Source organism: Cololabis saira, chromosome 17 (genome assembly GCF_033807715.1).
Source record: "Cololabis saira isolate AMF1-May2022 chromosome 17, fColSai1.1, whole genome shotgun sequence".
Taxonomy (NCBI): Eukaryota; Metazoa; Chordata; class Actinopteri; order Beloniformes; family Belonidae; genus Cololabis; species Cololabis saira.
In genome coordinates, this window is record NC_084603.1 from 20,479,913 (window position 1) to 20,502,594 (window position 22,682).

Genomic DNA, 22,682 nt, shown 5'->3' on the forward strand with positions numbered 1-22,682 from the left:
AACATGCAAACTCCACACAGAAAGGCTCGTTCACCAACCCCACCCAGGGTGTGGGCGCTGAAGTCATGGGGGAACTTAACACGCCTGGCTGCACTACCAGCTGCACCACCGTGCCCCCTCTAGTTCAGTGCCTTTTATGCCCCATTTTGACTTTTTGTCAAGGCTAATTAATACTAACAGGTTAATCAAAAAAAGCAAAACTTGACCAACAGTGACATTCACTGTTGGTTATAAACCCTAAAAGAGAAGAAGTATTGAAAGTGTTTATAGTTGTCATGTGGCTGATGGGTGGCTTGGGCATCTGTATCAGATCCTCCTGGACGCCTCCCTAGGGAGGTGTTCCAGGCATGTCCCTACGGGAGGAGACCCCGGGGAAGACCCAGGACACGCTGGAGAGACTATGTCTCTCGGCTGGCCTTGGAACGTTTCAGACTCCCCTCGGAGGAGCTGGAGGAAGTGTCTGGGGTGAAGGAAGTCTGGGCATCTCTGCTCAGACTGCTGCCCCCGCGACCCGGGAACGGATGAGCGGAAGAAAATGGATGGATGGATGTGGATGATGGGTCTCAGAAGCCTATAGAGGCACCACTTCCTGAACCATTTAACTACTATTATTCATGACACTGTTTTTGTCTTCATTGCGTGTATTTAGATAATAATAAAGAAAACTAAAAAAAAGCTATAACATGAAGCAGCTACTGGTGAGATGGTTTCCCAACACACGACAGACAAAACAGGTAGGCCTGTGTTGAAAAAATCAATTCTCCGATTTTAAATCGATTCTCATATTAATTCCTAAAAATTGATTCATATGTCTAAAGATCGATTTAAATTTTTTTTTTTTTTTTTTTTTTTTTTTCCATCATTACATTACAACTTTTGGTACTTTTTTGTTTATGCCCAAAAAAGGTTGTTGGACACGAGAATAACTTGTGCCATGTTTTTGCCTTTAAATATGTTTAAAGGTATGAAAACATTGAAGTTTTCAGTTATAATTGCATACATTGTCTATATTTCTTTGCTTTATTATACTGTCTTGGGGTTACATTTGCATAAATGTTAAAAACCAAATTCTCATAAATGGGGAAAAAATAAAAGCGATTTCTTCCGTCCTCTGTTTGCTATGGAGGATTTTTTGTGCCAAAATTAAATAAATAAATACATCATTAATTAATTAAATTGGGAATGAAATATATCATTAATTAATTAAATGTGTCATTAATTAATTAAATTTAGAATGAAATATGTCATTAATTAATTAAAATACAATTCATTTTAAGTAAAAATATATATTTATTGTTTCAGCATTTAATTAATTAATGACACATTTAATTAATGATTTCGTGTTGCGTGTGAATCATGAAATGTAAAACTGCATTTAATTAATTAATGACACATTTAATTAATGATTTCGTGTTGCTGAATCATGAAATGTAAATGTAAAACTGTCAGTTTCACTCGTCAAACTCAGTGGGCGGAGCTAACGCAAATCTAGTGGAATCCACTGCTTTGGTCTGTACGGAGCCCTGGAGGTGACATGGAAATTATTATTGTTATCTCGTGCGCACGACTTTTTATCTCATGCCATTCACTTCAACATATACAGCTATTGATGCCAAGCATTTATCTAGTCGTCGAAGTCCGATCTCGGGAAACTGGCTTCACAAACGACGTTTTAAAAGTGGAACTATTTCCAGAGGCGGAGTTGACACAAAGTGCTTCGACATTGTCACGTGAGCGTGCTGGACCAATCAGAGTGGCCGCTGGTCCAAGATCGCTGCCTACAGTGCTGCTTTTATTTGTAGAAATAAGCTTTAAATTGCACTAAAATGACTACAAACAATGTTATATGTAAACGAAAATTAATCTGAATTATAAACCTAAGAGACCTGCTGAAACAGTGATAATTCTGTCATTAGATAGAACATTAGACATTTAAACTATTAGACTATTAAAATAGAAAATAGAAAACAAGTCATTATTGCAGGTTTAACATAGGTTTTGAGCAATAATGACATGTTTTCTATTTTCTATTTTAATAGAGTTGTATTATAGTTATTATATATATATATATATATATATATATATATATATATATATATATATATATATATATATATATATATATATATATATATATATATATATATATTATATAGTTATTATATATTATTATAGTTGTAATATTTCTGGTTCGTTTTGTTAACTCTGAGCTTTGTTGGTTGGTTTGTTAGTTTGCCTGTGGTTTTGTTCTGAACACTTTCCTCCGTTTCTCATTTTGCTGGGACGCCGGGTCCCTCCGCCGAGACACAACTTTTGCGGTATGCGTTCATTTTTATGTCTAAAAATGATGCGCAGTGCCGACCCAATCAGAAACGGTACAGATATTTTGGGATTTTTATATATATAAAAGAAATACATGACTTCACACAATACAGGCGCTGGGTGACGCCTCCGCTCCCACGTCGTTGCTACGGCAACCCGTCAGATCAGTCAATGATGTGGCCCAGTCTGAACAGAGCCAGATCCGATTTGGACACTTGCTAAAAACAGTGTGGACAGTCAGCCCTGAAAATCGGATATGAGAAGGAATCAGATATGAATCAGATTTGCCTGCAGTCTGAACGTGGCCCTAGTTTATCGGAATGTGTCCCGAAGCCCTGCAACAATCCATTATGTGGATTCGATTTGCCTTGACTTGATGTGCAGGGGAACCAATGAGGTGTTTGGAATCCGCCCACTGAGTTTGACGAGTGAAACTGACAGTTTTACATTTACATTTCATGATTCAGCAACACGAAATCATTAATTAAATGTGTCATTAATTAATTAAATGCAGTTTTACATTTCATGATTCACACGCAACACGAAATCATTAATTAAATGTGTCATTAATTAATTAAATGCTGAAACAATAAATATATATTTGTACTTAAAATGAATTGTATTTTAATTAATTAATGACATATTTCATTCTAATTTTAATTAATTAATGACACATTTAATTAATTAATGATATATTTAATTCCCAATTTAATTAATTAATTATGTATTTATTTATTTAATTTTGGCACAAAAAATCCTCCATAGTTTGCTGCCCTGGATCTGTTTGATAATTCTGACCCACACGATGTTTCTGAAAGCAGTTCTATCAGCATTCTGGGAGCTGATTGGTCCTTACAGTATCATTAGCTGCCAATACTTGCTGTTGAATCTCAATATAATACTAGTATTAATATGTTGCAGAACTACAGTCATATCATTCATTCAACAGCTGAAAAAACTGTTTTATTAACAGTAACCCAAATCAATATCGGATCGAATCGAATCGGATCGAATCGGATCGTGATAATCGATTCTGAATCTTAAGAATCGGAATCGAATCGATTCTTGATATTTGAATCGATCCCCAGCCCTAAAAACAGGTACATGTAACAAGGTTTGTTGACTTTATTTCAAAAGAGAATAATCCACTGCTTTGGCCTTTGCAGGTCTTTCTGGTTCTAGGTCCCGGCATAGTGCTGCATAAATAAATTGAGGAACTAATTGGAAATCTAGTGCAACTGTGTTAAATTAATCGCTTCTGGCGCTGTTCCCTGAACCACCGTCCCACCTCTCTCTCTCTAAACCTGAGCACACACACAACCACCACACTGACATGTACAATAATTCAAGCATTCTTAAGTCTATGCAACAAGATAACACTAAAAGTAATGCTATTTTGTACAGTAAAAATAGGCTGGATGTATTTCCTGTGCATTTTAGTGTAATCGCATTATAATGCAAGAGTGCTCCGTATCAGCATAATGTGTGAGCTTACTGGTGAGTCTGCAGTATAGCTCAGCTCGTGGTTTCGTAAAAAGCTGCTGAGCTCTCAGAAAGTGAGGAGAGTGTGTCTGTTTCGCTGTGCACTTTGGGGTGATTATTGAGATGGATGGCTCAGCCTGCAGCCAACAGCCAATTGCTGACCTGCACAGTCATATATACCCACACTGGCCTGACTGGCACACAGGTCCATCAACTGTTCTGTCTGCCTTACTTGAGTACGTCTCTCTCTCTCAGTGTGCAGACACTCTTATTTCACTCAATATACAAGACTAGAAAAAATAAATCCTGCTTTTTATCTGCCAAATAAAACTTCAGCTCAGTGCTAGGTTTGTTCAGAATAAACACAGAGCCTGTCAGGACAGTGGAGTATAATCACGAGGATGGCTTTTGAAAACACAAGATCTCACTTAAATGTTAAAGTAGAATCACTTTTGACATCTTGCTTATCCCCTTTTTCTTCTTCTTCTTCTTCTCTTGTCTACATCCCACCCTCTCACCCCTCCCTTCTCATTCTTTTTGTGTCTTTCCATCTTTGCTCTTTCCAGGTGGCGGTGAAGATTATAGACAAAACCCAGCTGAATCCAACCAGTCTACAGAAGGTGAGTCGGTGTTTTATGGAAAGCTGGTAACACTAATGTCCCAGTAACAGTCTTCATGTCTTTTCCGTTAGTCATTCCTGGGTTCCTGCCACATTGTTTCTTTGGTCTTTTGAACTCAGGATGTGCTGTTTTATATAATGTAATCAGATGTAGTCAGGAGAGACCGCAAGGCCTTTTTATCTTTACTCCAACTGAACCTGCTTTTCATTCCTCACTCCACTGGTTTGCGGTGGAGATCAGCTAAGAACACATTCAGCACTCTGGATGTCACTTCCCCCTTCTTTAGCAGTCATAACTAACGAAGGATTTGGACGGTTTCCTGATTACAGAGTCCCGGTCCTGATCTTTCGGCTGATTAAATGCACACACTCACATGCATCTATACACGTATTGCATAATCCTCATGATAGATTCGACCTAGTGGAAAGAAAGCAGTCGCTGCTACAGTAGAGCCAGCATCACCTCCCGAGTCTAAAAATAAATCACGTGTGCGGCTGACCGATAGGAATTTGTTTTCATGGTCGTGACATTATCGTAGCATGATTCACCGCTCGCTTCTCCTTTTTCCTAGATTGTTTTGTAAAAGACGACCAAATTGCTGAATGTATTTGATTTCTCGGTGTTCTCTCTAAATCACGAGCTTGAGAAAACATTACAACCGAGTGCAATAGTGTGCTGAAAATGTATTCTGCCCTGCTTTGTTTGAATGAGTAAGCTCTGGCAGTGAATGGACGCAGGGTCAGTGAAGCAGATCAGGACTGTACAGTGCTACGGTGAAAGGAGATTTGAATCACGACTGCAGTTGTAGATCAGTAACCAGACACTTTTTAGCCTGACGGGACGTTTCTAACGCTCTTATGTTCCTGACATTGTTCTGCGCAAGTAAAACACATCTGTAATTGGCTTGGATCTTAACGGCATCCGAATGCAGTTCTTTTCCCCGATTAGAGTGAAGACACTGTAGAGAATACCGAGCTCTCTGTCCCATCTAATCTGACGCTGATGAATTTCATTGTGTGAGCTCTTTTGTTTCCCCGTCCCATTGTGTCTCTAATAAGCGCGAAAAGTGGGGCAATGAACATTTAGAGCTGTTGTGTCTGTGCTGTGTGAGTGTGTGAGTGTGTCTGCATATAAAGCAAGTGTGACTTCATCAGTTGGGGAATTGTGAAGGTTGTGAGTGGTTTTTGTGTGCCATGGGCTGTTGTCTGCTGCCTGCCTGGTGATGAGCATTGCAGGGCAGATGTGTCACGTGAGCCTGCAGGCCAATCAGGATGTCTGTGATCAATTATTCAGTGGGCCTTTCATATGTCAGCTGCAGTGGACCTGAGTGGGTCAATATCTGGAGACCTGCTGCTCCTTTTTATGAGAGATGAGCTGTTATTGGTATAATCACATGTGTGCATACTGATGCACATATGCATGCAAGTTAGTTTACATTAGTTTGACGTCTGTATTCATCAGGTGCAGACACTTGTTTGTGTGTCCATATGAATCGTGAATACCATACATGCTTTTATGTCTTCTGCTCTGGGGGGGATTCTTGTAATAGTATACACATGTTCCATCTGCAATGCAGAAGCTTGTAATGCAGCAATCATCTCCTGGATTGAATCGATTGTCTCACTGACTCTTCATGTCCTGTGCTTTCCTTGTGAATGCTTTACATCTACTCTTGCTCGAGCTTTGCTTGCAGAAACAAAAAGATCAAAAACATTCTTTCCTTTTACTTTTTTTTCTGACCCATACAATTGGTTTTGGTTTTCAACAGCCACAATGTGTGATGTTACTTCTTGTAAGGTTAGATCAGTGGTTCCCAACCTTTTTTCCTTGGTCCCCCCTACTTGTGTCTAAGACCAGCCGGGCCCCCCGACCCGTACATACTAGCACCAAAAGAGTAAAGTGATTCGTTACAAATCTTTAATTGAAAAAATTAACATTAATTATGTTTTTTTGATACATTTCTCTTTGGTTTACCCTGTATACAGATGACTTTGTTTTTCTCACCTTCATTTTGTGTCACCAATGTATAAAATACGCACAAAAAATAATTTGAACAACCTGTCGGAGTAGTAGTATGATTAAATGTTGAATAATGATATAATAATACGTTTTTACGTTTTTATCCTGCTAAATAATTTAGAAATATATTTTTGGTATTTTGGTCATTTTAAAATACTACGGTATGTGGGTTTATACAGACTTGGATTACAGTATTCCATTAGGTGTGTTATTATGATTTTTTTTTATTCATTTAAAATGCGCAAATATAATTTGTACAACTGCATATCCTCAAAGCAGACAAAGTTTCCCCCCACCAGAGATCTCTGGCGCCCCCCCAGGGGGGGCCCGGACCCTGGGTTGGGAGACCCTGGGTTACATAATGGAGGTGTTTTTACTTTCCTGAAGACAGTGTTGGGAAGAAGCATAGGCAGAACCCCTAATGCTGGTGCAGCGCTGTCTTTTTCTGACCTTTCACATTTTTAGGCGATATTTATAGCATTATTGGATTCTTGTACCCGAAACAACAAACCAACTGGGACTTACAGGCACAGACACCAGCTATAATCAAAACCACTAAACATTAGTTATTTATCGTGGATTATTTACAAAGCTATTCATCTCAAAAGACCCCTATCTTGTTTACCGCTTTGGTCTTATGTATTTCTTGTCCATATCAGCTATTTGTGGTTATTTTGTTAGAGGCATATTTGTCATTTTGAAGTCTAGACAGAATTTCACTACAGTCCTTGAGGCTGTTCTGGCTGCGCTGCTCGCTATGCTCCCACTCTGACCTTTATGATGGGAGGACACCAACAAAGGGATTGAAAATCGAAAGGGGCCATACATGAACTTGGCCCCACTGACACCCCGGCAGATTCAGTCGCCCTCCTCGTGTGAAGACGTACTCGGGTTAAGACCAGCGCGTCTACCTCCGTCAGTCCTCTGAACAAAGACGCCAGCAGGACAAACTGTCTTATTGCCATAACGTTTAATCCTCTGCTCTCACAAAATGTGCCTTTCAGTCAATACCTGTCATCACCGGCACCCACAAAGGACATTTCTCTGCCAGAAGGCAACTAAATACGTCTAAGATAATCCACATCCACGCATTCGTCTGTCTCTGTTGGGTTGTGGAACTGCCAATCTGCAGTTAAAAAGCCGATTCCTTTGTTGCTCTTGCCAACAGTTTAAACGTGACCTTCTGCCACTCAGAAACCTGGATACAACCTGAAAATACTACTACACCAGCTGCAATACCCTCTAACTACTCTTTTTGAGGAGGCGGGACTGGCGACTTGATTTCTGACAAATGGAGATTCATGCCGCCGCTACCTGACAATACTACACTACATTTGAATACCCTGCTATGATGGTGACGGCTCCAGGAGCAGGCCATGGTTATACTCCGCTTCGGTTACTGCAGTGGCCTCCAAGCTGGCTTTTCAGATTTTTGCAATCAAACCACTACAAAAGGCTCCAAAGGCTGCAGCGTGTGTGTTCTTTAGTCGACCCAGACGGACACACGTCACAACCTCTCTTCACTGACCTTCACTGGCTACCTGTGGCTGCTCAAATAAAACACAAGTCTCTGTCTCTTGCCTACAAGGTGATGTTGACCGTAAAGGTTTACATCCCTTCACGAGCGCTGTGCTCCTCACAAGATCACAGACTGGCCTTTCCCGCTCCGCACAAAAGGTGATCGCAGCCGAGACCCCTTCTCCCACCAGAGCAGAGGCGTGTCCTCCATGTCCCAGTTGAAAACTGTCCTCTTCCAAGACTGACACTTTCGCTTTAACTTCCCAAGCTGCACTTATTTGTCATCTTGGTTGCACTTAGCTGCACCTATTTAAATATTCACTTATCTGCACCTATTTTGGGATCTGCTATGTTACTGTGGCTTAATTTTATTCCTCTCATTTAAGTCGCTATGACTAAAGCATCTGCTAAATTTCATGTTATGAACTTCCTCTTTTAAATTAATGACATATGATGAAACTTATTAAACCCCTTAAGCATTTAATTTGACATGGTTTGGAACTGAAAAGTGTATTTAGGTAATAATGTCAATACATTCAAATGTTTAATAATTGTGTGCATCACCTTATATTTTGCTCTGACTTGAAGTTGAAGAGACATTGAGGATTCAGGGTAAATCTGGCAAAGAATCTTGCCAGATTCTTTGCAGCAGTTGATTTATAGTAGTGCTATTTGTTTGGGATACTGTTCTCGTGGGTGAAGAACGTCTGATTTGGCCGCATCACTCCTCCACTCGCTGTCAACGGTTACTCTTTCATGTCCGCCTGTCAGAAATGCCACTGATCTCTTTTTTTATGGTCTCAGAGGAGGCCGGCTGTGGGCACACCATCTGGCACTGTGGGCACAGCCAGCACTCTGGCACATCCTGTACAGCTACATTCACGCAGCCATGCACACGCTGCATGACACGTGCAAACATGCACTGGAGATGCTTTGGTTTATGTGGCCATGGCAGAACCTCAGTTTACACATTTGGGAACATTTCACCCTCATGCACGCATTCTTGTACCTGTATGCAACCATTGCTTTACTCACGCACACAGACAAACATCCTCTCAAGCAGTTTTTAAAAGTATTTAACATCACATGATCTACAAATTCCTGATTTTCTCAGTTATTCTCTTAAGCTCTATCTCTGTCAGCCTCATGCTTCCCCTCTTCCTTGTAAGAATGTTTAACTGAGTGGGTCATGAGGTTGAAACGGACCTCTGGTTTGAGCCTTTATGGCTCATGGACCCTGCTGTGACTGTGTGGCGGTTCCAGTCCAACAGGAAATGAGATCAGCTGAGCTTTCAAAGCACCGCCTTCTGTCCACCACAGGAAATGCATCACATGTCATCCGTGGTCAGGGATGTTGATGTTGTCATGGTTTTCAGGCGATTTAGCCCTAAAATAGGCCTCGCCGTTAATCTCTTCTCCCACCAAACAAACACTGCACTCATCCCACCACCCACACCACTCTTGTCGCCTTCTAATCCGTTAATAAGAGTTGTTTCTTTTTACTGCTTCTACAACATCAACAAAATACTCGAGTTACAGAAAGGCTGGCAGTTTCTGGAAGATTAAAAAAGACTTGTTTCTTTTTAGTTCTAATCTGAAAACATTCAGCGACGTTTCCAGGCTTTAACGCAGTCGGAACGCATTCAGAGCAGTCTTTATTTTCTGCAAGTTGCAAAAGGCTCACCATAGGGTCAAGCTCTCATAATGGCCCTTGTTTATGACCGCCTTCCCCTGCCACTCTACATTAGTTGAAATGCTGCCGAGCCCATGGGCTAGAGAAGCTTTGGTCTTGCTCAGATGAGTGGAATGTGATTAGACAAACAACACTGTTGTCTGGGGCGAATCGTAGTACAGGTCAAATGTTAAAGTTGCTAAGATATGCGGGGACTATAATATTTGAATGAATGAGAGCTGAAATCATTATTAGAGAGAAGTATGTTTTCTCTGTCCATTGTGGTTGTTTACTGAAGCAGAGAGAGAGAGATGGGGACAAAGAAATGAGCTTCTTGTTGAGGGTTATTTTCAGCGACTCAGCAGTCAAGGACGGGACAGGACAATTGGTCTGAATGTCAGGGACACTTTCAGTCTGCCTGCGATGGGCTTGTCTCTGTCTTCCACAGCCTTTTTCTTTGACAAACAGCAAGCAGTGGTTATTTACTGAAGTGTGATTTGAATGCACTATTTGCACACATGACAGCATGCACAAGCGCGCCCATTAGAGAGACGAGGGCTCGCAGGCTACTCATCCTATCAATAATCTCCATGTTGAATGAGCAGCTGTGTTGCTGTGACTGAAATAGTCCAGCCAGTTCCTGTAAGTGTCCCCTGTCAGATATCTGCTGTTGTGCCTCTCCTGCATGCGGACACTGCTGTAATTAAGGCTAGTTTGGGAGTCTGGGAGCCTCTGGGGGGGGCTGGAACTAGGTCACTGGCACAGACTACAGAGATCCTGGCGCATCGGAGTATCTCTGTCCTCCTGTGTGGGGCACGGCTTGTTTTTGTGGCTATTCTTGTAATAATTTTCCTCGGTCACCGTTTGAATTGATCGGCTTAAATGATCATTTTGATCCCATTTATGCAATTGTTCTCTTCCTCGGAAGGAAATCTGTTCCAGATATTTCGCTGCAGGCCCAGCATAGCCTGCAACACATCTCTGACACTCCTTTACACCATGCCGCGACTCCCCTTTGTGTCTGTACATATTATTGATAATAAGAGCAGACCGGATCAAAGATCTCAAACTCATTATCTCCCGCTGGCCTTCATGGTGGCTGCATCCCTATTGAGCGTGTATTGACGGGCTCTGTGTTTGTTGTCGTTTCCCACTGCTCTGCTCAGATTTGTTCTCATTTTTTTTTTTTTCTTTTCCAACTGACTGCATGTTCGTCTCATGTGAGGGGCTTTAGGGCGGTGACGCAAAGATGGCAAAGAGAGAGACAGAGAGAGAGGAGGAATTAAGAGCTCAAGATTAAAAAAAAAAAAAAAAAAAAAACGACTCTTAAGTCTGTCATCCATCCTGAGCAACAAGAATTTCTGTCTTAAGTGCATGACTTGTTAAAGCATGTTCCTGAATAGATGCATGCGTGATGCAGATGCTTGTGTGTTTGTCTTCTGGTTATTGTGTCAGTGTGTTTCCACTCTAATTGACTTTGTTACCATGGGGGAACCTCTCAGGCCAAAGCAGCAGCTGATGAATATGGAGCAGGGTTTGCTGCACAGGAGAAGCTTGTTATTCTCAGCCTCTCAGGAATTGAGAGGTTTTTGTGGGGAAAAACATGCCCCAAGAACAAATTAATATGATGCCAGCTTTGTGCACAAGTAAAAATATTACTTTTTTTTTTTTTTTTTTTAATCTCAGCTGGTCATTTCAAATCAAAAGGCCACTCTTTCAATATGTGAAGTTGCAATAATCATGTCTGGTAATATGCTGTAAATCACTGATGCACGTGCAGCATGTTATAGACACAGTTAAACCACTAAAACTCCATATATATTGACTTCAATCTTAAAGAGAGGGATTAGGGGTTGTGAAGCATAAGTCTCATTTGTCAGACTATGACGTGTTTGGCATCATATTCATATCCTTTTTATAACGTCATTGTATGCTCACATTAACCCCTTTACATGTACATAAATGACTGATTATAATGACTTCAGCCAACTGTGATAAGTTTACAGAAATGTTAAGAGATGTTTCTGTTTTCCAACTATGATTGCATCCATAGGTATTTGATCTTAAACATTTAACTACATGGAGATGAACATCTGTTGACATTATTGTAATAGATTTAGCCTGAAAAGTGCTTTGTGACCCCCTAAATGTTCAGGAAACAGAGATTTTGGTCATGCTGTGGTTCAGGAGGAGAAACGGGTTTAATGTCTGACCTCTGACTTCAGTCCCCCTGCAGAAGGGACCTGGCACAAAACCCCGAGCCCTTTGATTGAGAGATGAGGTGTTGTGTAAATGGATGAATGTGGCTAGTAGTATTAAAGCTCTTTGAGTCGCCAACAAGACTATAAACGCTCTACATAATTACAACCCATTTACCATTCATTTTTCAGAGAGCATTCAGTGTTTACTTTGGTTTTTTGTAACATTGCAGGCACACAAAGTTGCATAGTAGCAGGACGAAACACAAACCATAATATGACCTCTTTTTATGACAGAGTAGAGCTCAGTGACTTGGAGATTATTTGCCCTTATTATACTTTAATAAACAAAAGGCAGCAGTAGCAAATGTTTTACTGAACAGTAACGTTGACAGCAAAGCACTGAAGGTCTCATCCAGATTACTTGAAGTGCGTGTTGTTCTGTTTTTGTTTTGGACTACTATCAGTTGCAGTTTGGTTCGCTCTGGTCTGCAGTGAGAACAATGTCCTGATTCAAACTCAAACTGCAGTAACATTGAAGGAAGAATCACCCACTGTAGCTCATTTTATTGATTTAAATAGTTTGTAGCTCTGTGGCACAACAAATGTACGCCAGACGTCTGTCTAAAGAGTCAATACTTGTTTGTTTGACATTTAGAGTAAGATAAGAACCTATAAGCTCTCTGCAGCTTCACATGCGCTGTGAGTGTTTTAGTTTCAGGAGGTGAGCGGTGTCAGGGAGACGAGCTAGAAAGCAAGTTGAGACAGAGAACAGAGGAATAAATGAGTGAGACGGCGTCTCTGAGAAAGCCGACTGTTGCCTAGAAATCCTGCAGGGTCGGGTCTGCTCATGCTCTCGCTGTGTGATAGCTGCGTTTGACCCAGAAACTAACGCTGTCCTGGAGCTTATGTAAGATCCAAAAGCCTGTTTGGAAAGTTACATGGATACTAGACGGATAAAATAAGATAATCAAAATATGAATTATTTATAGACTTGTCCTACGGGATTTAAGTCATTTTTCTTCGTAATTTTAATGTTTTCTTATTCCGATTCTACACTGTTGCCCATAAAGTTGGAATTTTCTTTTTGCTTGTTTTTTACATTTTGTCATGAAATAATTGTAAATTAGAAGATGAATTTAGAGTACTATTTCCTGAAAGCAAAAGGATTCCAACGTCATGGGCAACAGCAGACATCCTCATCTTTCTTATTTTTCCAGCTTGCTCTTCGCTCCCGCTTATGTTCTCTAAACATTCAACACACTCAGGTTCCAGGTGACCAGACCGAGCCTGCCTTGCTGGCACTTGCACTTTTTAAGAGTAGCACATGCAGTAGGGAAATAACAGACAGCAGTGGAGAGCTGGGAAGAAAACTAAATCAATCATGAAATAGAAAGCGGTAAAAAAGCTGTTTTATATTTTTTCAGTCTTCGTACATTTCTGATCTGTTCAGTTTCAGTTTTCTCTCCAAGAACGGCGGTGGAAAGCACAACAATATGTTTTCTTATTTTTTTAGACAAAAAATTCAACTGTGTTTCAATAATAAATACATAGATATCTGCTACACTTTTATCCAAAACAGAAACAAGTAACAGGTCCGTCTCTGTCCCTGGAAAGTAGCTGTATTGCTTCATGTTACTGATCGAAGGTGTTTAAACAAATTCAAAATGAAAGGAGATCCATTATATCCCATTTTTACTCCAGATTATACATCCTTAACCTTTTTCCAACTCTTCCCAACTGCTGTATGTGTTTGGTTGTCATTCATTTTACCCAGCTTTACAGGAGGTAGGCAGCCCTTCGGGAGAAAAACTTAGATTTTACCCTGCAATGAAAACTGTAGCTTATTTATGCCTTGAACTCCCCCTTTGTTAGGTTTTATCATTGTGGGTGGTTTTTGTTTTTTTAAGTAGCCTCATAAGTGTCCTTAAACAATATATTTTGAACAACTTACATGCATTGCAATTAGCTTGCTTTGGGACTTCCTCGTTCACTAACTGAAGACGTGCTGCACTCGCAGGAATGTGTGGCTGAGCTGCCGTCTGCGATATATTCACCCGACTGAAAAAGCTGACGCTTTCCACAGCATGATCAGCCGTTGTGGTGGTTGGTACCGTGTATCCGGTTCTGTGTGCAGTATGCACGTTTTCCCCATGTCTGAGTGGTTTGTATCGGCTACTCTAGCTTCTCCCCGCAGTCCGGGAATTTCTTAAGCTGGTTGGAGATTGTAAATTGAGTGCTCAGGATTGTTTGTCTTATTTGTCTCTGTGTTGTTCCCTGTACAGGATATGATATGCTCTGTCCAGGCATAAGGGCCAGCACTCTTAGTCTTTACCAAGATGAAGAGGGCATAAAAAAGCATTGACAAAAATATTTTGAAGACATAAATTGTGTTATCAGTCAATGTTTTATCATTAATATTTCCAGCATTTTAATGTTAATCAAAACGTGTCTATAAATATTAACACTACTAATGGGCTAAACAAGTGGCAGGCCATAAAATGTCTGGTCAGTCATTATTAGTTTTGTCTTTGTCCTAAGCGTTCTTAATGCACATATTGACCAAAACTACATTTTTTCCATCCATCTGTGCTGAAATGCATTTCCCACATTGAACACTAGGGGGCATAAATCTTCAGCTTGTACAGTATGTGGAAAAAACGTGTCAGACCCTTTTTACCCCAAGTCAGCAAAGGGCCAAATCTGGGTCCATTCTCAGGTGGCTACGCTGCACTGTAGGTGCAAAATCTCTGCCAAGTCGGTGCTGAAATACAACACTCGCACACAGCCTCAGCATAACTGGACTGGGAAATCAGCAGGATGTAAATGATTCAACAGCACCTCTAAGGGGCTGCAGGAGCTCGGCTGACATGGAAAGTCACACCGAGGCTCAAGAGAGACGATTTTGAAGGATTGTAACTCTGACTGCTCACTCAATCCAGGTTCATTTCCTCAAAGCAGCCGTAGATGCAACTCTGAGGACATATACTTGCAGGGTAAAATTGACCTTTCAGGAGTTCCTTCAGACTGGATAATACGGGGCTCATGGCAAATGAAAAGCTATTGTTTTTTTTTTTTTTCTCTCCAGTGCTGCAGGCATCAGTATTTGTCTGCTTTTCATGAATGTCAGTGAGGACTTAGTCTGCTGGGGCAGCAACCTGTAAAGTGTGCTGCGACGGGATGTGTGATGTAGCTGAGTCACTGTTCGCACTGGCCAGCTTGCTTGGCTGCATATTGTCTCTGGAGTTGTAATTTTGAACTTTATCTATGTAGGGCAGAAGTCCCGTGATCCCCAGCTGCTCACCTACTCTAATCTAGTTTGTGGTGCACACTTAAGGAGTTCAAATCCCTTCACGTATCTCATCCACAGGTGCTTAATAACATTTTCTAACAGTGCTTTCCAAGCGGAGATTTAACTGACACTCAGGGTCATTGCTTGTAATGTAATTTGACATGGTTTTGGGTGGATAAAATCTCTTCTGTGTTTCCACAGCTCTTCAGGGAAGTCAGAATAATGAAGCTATTGAATCATCCTAATATAGGTAAGTTCAAAGAGAAACCCTGGTTAATCAGGATTAGTATAATCATTTTAGGAAACAGTATGCAACAAGGTAAACCTCAGAAACTTACTGCTGGATCTATGATAATAGTGATAATAATATAATCATACTTCTATTAGAACCCACGGAAAGTTATTTTGAAAGGGGGTGATGTGATTTTTGTTCTCCGCTTGCTGTCATCAGTCATTTATATGTTTAACATCACTTAGGAACACAATGGCTTGTTAAACTACAGATGACTGCATCTGGATAAAGTCTTGATCCATTAGTGTAGCTCAGACAAGTCACTCAACTCATCGAAGACAAGGCCAGAACTGCATTTATTTATTTATTTATTTTCTTACTTCTCCTGCAGTAAAATTGTTTGAAGTTATTGAAACCGAGAAGACGCTTTATTTGGTAATGGAATATGCAAGCGGCGGTAAGTATAACATAAATTCACATTTGTTTAGTCTGAGACAACTTTTGACTTTTGGCATCATTTTAAGACCCTGCCACTTTAAGCTACTTCCAATTTAAAGCTAATTACTCACATTTTTTTCCCATCTCATAATACTTTAATATCGGAGTCATGTTTGTGAAAAAGGTACAATAAGAATGTATTTAATGTTTTTTTTCTGCAGGAGAAGTGTTTGATTATCTAGTGGCTCACGGCAGGATGAAGGAGAAAGAGGCCAGGGCCAAGTTCAGACAGGTGAGTCATCAGAATCGCTCTGCTCACTCTATCGTTATTCCATCAATGTTTTCAAAAGGAAGACTGCATGCACCAAGATTACGCTTCGTCACCGACTGCAGAGGAAAGGTGGAGTGCAGACAGAGTAGACGGAGGACTTCTAGATGCTGCTCTGACACCTGATTCAATTCAATTCAATTCAATTTTATTTGTATAGCGTCTAATACAACAAAGGTTGTCTCTAGACGCTTTCCAGAGACCCAGAACATGACCCCCGAGCAATTATTACATAAACAATGGCAGGTAATAAAAAACAACCTGATGGTGCTACCAAAGCACCCAGGCATCCAATATTTTCTTGATACACCATTTCTATTTATTTGTAAAATCCTCGTTTGTGAGTTTCCTCAGAGAGGGTTTTAACGTGTAAATTGCAGGTGAAATTTAACATTCAGGAAGGTAAACGTGTGTAGTCAAGTGGGTTGCTCCTGTCGAAGAACGCATGTTTTCTGTTCAAGTGATGCTGTTGCGACTCAGGCATCTGTCAGTGTATTTTTTACCCCACTGACTGTCATAGCAACTGATGAGTATCATGGGATATCTGTGTTTTTGTTATTTTCACTAATAATAGGAAAGGCAATTAATGAAAATAAATCTGAGTTTAATATTTGTGAGGTAAAGGGAAGCAGGTTTGCATCAAAACATTAGTTTATCATGATTAAGCAATAATTGAGCAAAGCTGAGATTTACTCATGATTAGTATGTAGCAAGAAATAGTTAAAGAAAATTATTCAATGATCTGTTGTTTGATCTGATCTTTGCATCACATTATTCAGATTATTTATTTAATTGTATTTAGAACTACTGTTGTACTGTTTGTATGTGTTTTATCATCAGAGTTGATGTGATTGAAGTGACCTGTGATGTCTGTCTTTCAGATTGTATCTGCAGTGCAGTATTGTCACCAGAGAAGGATAGTACACCGAGATCTAAAGGTGCACATTCAAATTCTTTCTGATCTGAATTCTTCAGACATCTTTGACATCTTATGGGAAACGTGTCTACATTTTTATAATCCTTATGTTGCTTTGTGGACTCTGTCCTTGCCGCAGGCGGAGAACTTATTGCTTGATGCAGATATGAACATCAAGATAGCCGACTTTGGCTTCAGCAACGAGTTCACAGTGGGCAGTAAGCTGGACACTTTCTGTGGCTCGCCGCCGTACGCTGCACCCGAGCTCTTCCAAGGAAAGAAGTACGACGGCCCCGAAGTGGACGTGTGGAGCCTCGGGGTCATTCTCTACACGCTGGTCAGCGGATCACTGCCCTTCGATGGGCAGAACCTAAAGGTCGGTATATGTCCTGGGAAACATCACCATCTAGGTCCATGCAGGATGGAGAATCCTAAATCCAAATCGGTCTTTTGTTCCGTTAAGACTAGACGCAACATGTGGAGATTTCTTTCTCTTCACGCCTTTTGCAAAGCTTGGATGTTTTGTACAACATGTGGACCATTATTTTTTGAACATTTTTAGATTAGATGAACATAAGAACAGTGGATACCAAAGTTTGATCCGTTAACGTTGATGTGAACTAAAAACTGCATTAGGAAGTTTATTCATGCGCTATATTAAAAGAACATTTAACTGATTAAGAAAATGTTTGGCTTCTGTGGGCGCTGACTGCGTGTTAGTTCCCCCATGACTTCAGCGCTCACACCCTGGGTGGGGTTGGTGAACGGGTCTTTCTGTGTGGAGTTTGTATGTTCTCTCCATGTTCCCCTGGGTAGCTAATGTGAGCTACCCTCACAAAAACATGCACACAGTCCTGGGCTATAATGCCCCCTCTGGCCAGCCGGGGCACCAGATGGGGTGGGGAGGATCTGGCCGGAATAACGTGATCCTTCCACGTGCTACGTCCAGGCGGAGAAGCCACACCCTGTCTGGTGAAAAGATGCGGCCTGCTCACTCCTCAGGTTAAGAAGGAGACCTGAGCTCAGTGTAGGGCCCTGCGGGGTTGGTAGAGGATGGCAATGCCCAGGACTGTAGCTTAAGTAGGAGCACTGGGTGATAAAATGGGGGAAAAATCGGGGATAAAAAATATATTACAAAAAAATAAAATGTTTGGCTTCTTTTGGCAAACACAAGAATCCCTGCCTGCTGGACAGTAGATGGCATCTATACTGGCCTAATTTTTCAGACTGGAGGTTTTGGCCATCTATAGTTGTTTTAGTCAGGGCTTTTGTGAACTTACTATTCTAGTCTAGTCTGGTTGTTGTGGTCTTCTTTTCCTGCCGTCACCATAAACCAACCAAAGTAACCTTTGGCTTCTGTCCCAGCTCACTCATGTGACAACTGTGCATCTCTTACCACTCTTAAGTCACATGTAAACAATTCATTTAGCTCAGAGTTGCAGTGAGTATCCTAACAGAGGTCATTAAGGGATTCAATAAAGTAAAGACAGAAGAGAAAAATGAGGCCAAACAGACACATTTTGGAAACATTATAAAAAGTGATTTCTGCTCCATGTTGAGGGGCCCACTGAACTAAACATTTCATTGAGCAAAGTTCCTTCGGGCTGCTTTAAAAAGATATTTCTTTTCTGGTTGGGAGCTCAGCTAACGGCGGCTCAGAATTACAGCCTTAAAGCGACACTACGTAACTTTTCCACCTTAATATCATATTTCCAGAGTCATTGTGATGGTACATCAACTTCCAACAGGTTTAATGACACCTCTGTCATGGTCTGAGGGAGTCTGTATCACCTTCACTGGCACTATGTAACTTTGAGGAGCATGGTAGGAACCCTGCCACACTAAAAAACTACAAATTTTACGGCTTTGACTGCTTTACGGCATAAACGTCACTTCCCCCTCCTTCCCGATTTGCAGTCGAGACGAAAATGGGCGGGGCTTGGAGCTCAGAGCTCCGCAGAAGCTGGTAACCCGTGCTGCGTTATGGCTGCAGCAGCTCACAGACCAGGGAAAAGATCCTAATGGTTTAACTTTTCAACGGTTTCCTGCTCGGAGGCAGAACCACGCAGGCCAAGTATCTGATATAACAGAGTAAAAGAGTGAAAGACTCGTCGGCTCGCTTTGGATCGCGGCTGTAACGACCAAACACACAGTAAGCCTGAATTATGGTTCTGCGTTAAATCGACGCAGACCTACGGCGTAGGGTACGTGGCGACGCGCAACGTACTGTGCGTGTCGCCGCGTACCCTACGCCGTAGGCTCTGCGTCGATTTAACGCAGGACCATAAACAGCCTTAAACCACAAACACTCACACAGACGGGCGTCGGATCAAAACACGGGTTTTATTCCCCACTTCGCCAGCTAAACGCAGTTGCTGGCCAGCTCTCTGCGGTGCAATTAACCCCAATCTTCAGATAAAACTAGTTTGTTGAGGAAAAAATATTAACTCTTATTTGTAGCTGCAGAGGAAAAAAATAATCTCACGAGGAAAACAAAAATATTGCTCACTGCTCGGAGCCTCTTCAGCATAATATAGCAGTCAAAAAAAAAGAAAAGAGATGTAAGAGGGATACAAAACATGTACTGTGTGTTGTACTATTATACAAATTTATTGAAACACATGGCTCTTCAGTAGAGATTTCATATGGATCCAGACCGTTAATAATCATTATTTTCTCCATATACTGCTCCCTGGCTTCCTTGTTTAAGGTATCCCGGTAAATACCAGTTCCTTTCCAGCAGTTTAACATCTTTTTTTTGCGTTCCTTCTGTTCACTTGGTGAAACAGAAAAGCGTCCCGTGTTCTCTCATCAAAACAAATGCAGCGACGGGACAGGATCTTTCCGGCAGTACGCGCTGGTGCTCATGGGAAACGTAGTGTTCTTTCTGGTAAAACACTACCGCTTTTGTCCAAAAGATGCCGCCAAACTCAGAAAAGCTGAAAGTTACGTTGTGCTGCTTTAAAAATGAGTTTTCACCATCTGAAAGAACTCAAACGTCATAAGTTTTGTAGTGGCAAACTCTCTACACGCTTTTTCAGAATTTGACACCGAGTCCTCCGACTGGGCCGTGTAACATGATTTATTTTTTTAAGATTCACATTCAGCAATAAAGGAAATGTAATGACAACTGTAGTTGTACAAAAAACACTGATTAACTATTTATATCAGATATTTGAGTTGCAAAAAATGTGTTACTTTCTGATGTCCACATTTTATTACCAGAAAACTGCATTATTGTTTTACATGTTCTTCCTTTGTTATACTTTTGCTTAAAGTTTATTCATTTAGTCAGACCTTGATATTTTTATCAGGTGGTTAATTGCAGTTAGTTGTTCTGAAAACATGCTTGACTTTGTTCAAATGACACGTCCAACCTGAGAAACCTGACTGGGATGAACTTTAGTTGATTGACTCACGAACAGAAGACAAAGTTCAGGTCAGCCGTGGGGGTTTTTGGACAGACGCACATTTTCTTTTCTTCATCAGTCGCTGTAGTTCAGCACATTCTGGCTGATATATGTAACAACCTCAATGAAGCGTTGGATGGTTCACATGCAGCATTTTTTATTCATCAAGACATGAATAATTCTGTTTGAATCCGAATTTGCTCGGACAGCAAAAGTAATAAATCAAGCACCGCAGCCTGCTAGAAAGTTTACATGCATGAATTCAAAAGTGGGTTGTTACTTATTTACCAAATTAAAAGTGGTGTTTCCTGTGTAGCTTGAAATGGGACATTGTAGGGATGAGTCAGTCTTGCCTTAATAATTCAAACATTGGAATATTAGATTCAGTGCACAAAGTCATTACTAATGTTTTTTCATAGGAGGCCTAAGTGATCTTGTGTTTTTTTGGTTGCAGCAGTCAATATTTTTAAATCAGCAATTGATTGTTTGACTGCACTAAATGTGAAAAAGGTTTGCTTTTGTTGCTGAATCCTCCCTTAACTCTACAGAACAACAACAGAGCTGAAGGAGAATCAATATTTAAGTTTACACCCGTCGGAAACAACACCCCCAAACGAATCCTGGCGCGCCCGAGCGTGTGCTCGATGAGTGAATTATCCACTTAAAACAGCGATCATGTGTTTTACACTGTCTACCTCTGCCTCCGAGTGGCCTAAATAAATGAACAACGTTCCTCCTTTGTTGATAATTTCGTCGTCATCTTTTTCCCATTTCATCTGGTGTGCAGGAGCTGAGGGAGCGGGTGCTGCGGGGAAAGTACCGCATTCCTTTCTACATGTCCACAGACTGTGAAAACCTGCTGAAGAAACTCCTGGTCCTCAACCCAGTGAAACGAGGCAGTCTGGAGGTATCACCCATCCTCACTGCTACTTAGCCTTCGTCAGAACGGTTTTGCACGACAGCATAGCTTGAAACATCATCTGAAAGCATTTGAGGCTGCTATTAATTTTTAACAAAAGGAAGACTTCAGCTAATAGATGTAAAAAAAAAAAGCAACACATAATTCATCTTTGATAAAAGAGGTTATGCGTGATTCTTATTTGCACGCATACATGATGATATGAAATAATTATATTTCTTGAAGCAGTGCTTTCTTATGTAGTCATCACTTTCCTCTCATTGTGCCTGCAGTCAATACCGCCCCTGCACTTACAACTAGACAGCAATTCAATAGTAAAGATTTCTGCAGCAATAATAACTATTGATCACACTGCTGTCATGCATTTCTGAGCTTGCTGCACATGTTACCATTTCATCGTCACATGACATGCCTTGAGATTCATTATTTGCCGTTGATAATGATGTGCAGGTTCTGATGGTCTTTCCTTTCTTTTTCAGCAAATCATGAAAGACCACTGGATGAATGTGGGCCACGACGAGGATGAGCTCAAACCGCACATCGAGCCTGAGGCGGACTTCGGCGATTCATCCAGAATAGGTGTGTCCTGATTTGCGCTTCTGTGCAGATGCCATCGCTCATCACGTCTACAGCTCGAGCTCAGATTGTTGACTCCTGCTGTCTCCTGGTGTTCCCCCAGAGCTCATGGTGACGATGGGTTTCCCCAAAGATGACATCACGGACTCGCTACAGAAACACAAGTACAACGAGGTCATGGCTACCTACCTACTATTAGGCAGAAAAGCTCCGGAGGTGAATTTATTTAATTGCCCCAACATCACCGTCATCGTGTGCTGGATCATTTCATGTGACCACCCACTTCTCTGCGTGCTTTCCTGTTGTAGTTCGAGGGCAGCGAGCCTCTGACTAACAGCATCCTGGGTCAGCGACAGAGGCCGACCAGCGACATCAACAATAGTTCCAGCATTTCTCCCGCCCATCCCAAAGTCACGCGCAGCATCTCGACCAATCAGAAGCAGCGCCGCTACAGTGATCATGGTGGGGATGATGATGGTGGCGGTATCATAGAGAAGCCAAGTAAAGTAACCCCCGTCTTTCCCAGCTCTGAGAGTGCTGCTGGCTGTGTGTTGTGTAGGGGGAAGTTACCCTCGGTCACTGATGACTGGCTCCAGAAGCAGACACCGGCAGGTATCATGCTGATGTGCCTCCGAGCAAAACTATTTACTACTCCCAGATTAGTTGGTTTCACCTTAACAACTGAATAAAGTTGATCCAACTTATAAAAGCAACACTTTTTGTAGTAAAAAGACAAACAT

The 22,682-nt window shown here is 41.2% G+C and overlaps 1 protein-coding gene across 4 annotated transcripts in view; it reads left to right on the forward strand.

Moving 5' to 3' along the window:
• Positions 1-22,682, forward strand: part of LOC133463954 (serine/threonine-protein kinase MARK1-like) — a 45,700-nt gene that overhangs the window by 15,953 nt on the left and 7,065 nt on the right. For 2 of the 4 annotated variants that reach the window (XM_061745785.1, XM_061745786.1), the window contains exons 3-12: positions 4,371-4,424; positions 15,325-15,373; positions 15,747-15,812; positions 16,015-16,085; positions 17,003-17,059; positions 17,177-17,413; positions 21,235-21,354; positions 21,846-21,945; positions 22,046-22,158; positions 22,251-22,443. In XM_061745785.1, coding sequence (XP_061601769.1) covers positions 4,371-4,424; positions 15,325-15,373; positions 15,747-15,812; positions 16,015-16,085; positions 17,003-17,059; positions 17,177-17,413; positions 21,235-21,354; positions 21,846-21,945; positions 22,046-22,158; positions 22,251-22,443 — 1,060 coding nt within the window. The remainder of the gene's footprint in view (positions 1-4,370; positions 4,425-15,324; positions 15,374-15,746; positions 15,813-16,014; positions 16,086-17,002; positions 17,060-17,176; positions 17,414-21,234; positions 21,355-21,845; positions 21,946-22,045; positions 22,159-22,250; positions 22,444-22,682) is intronic. The other 2 variants (XM_061745788.1, XM_061745789.1) reach the window with 1 other exon arrangement.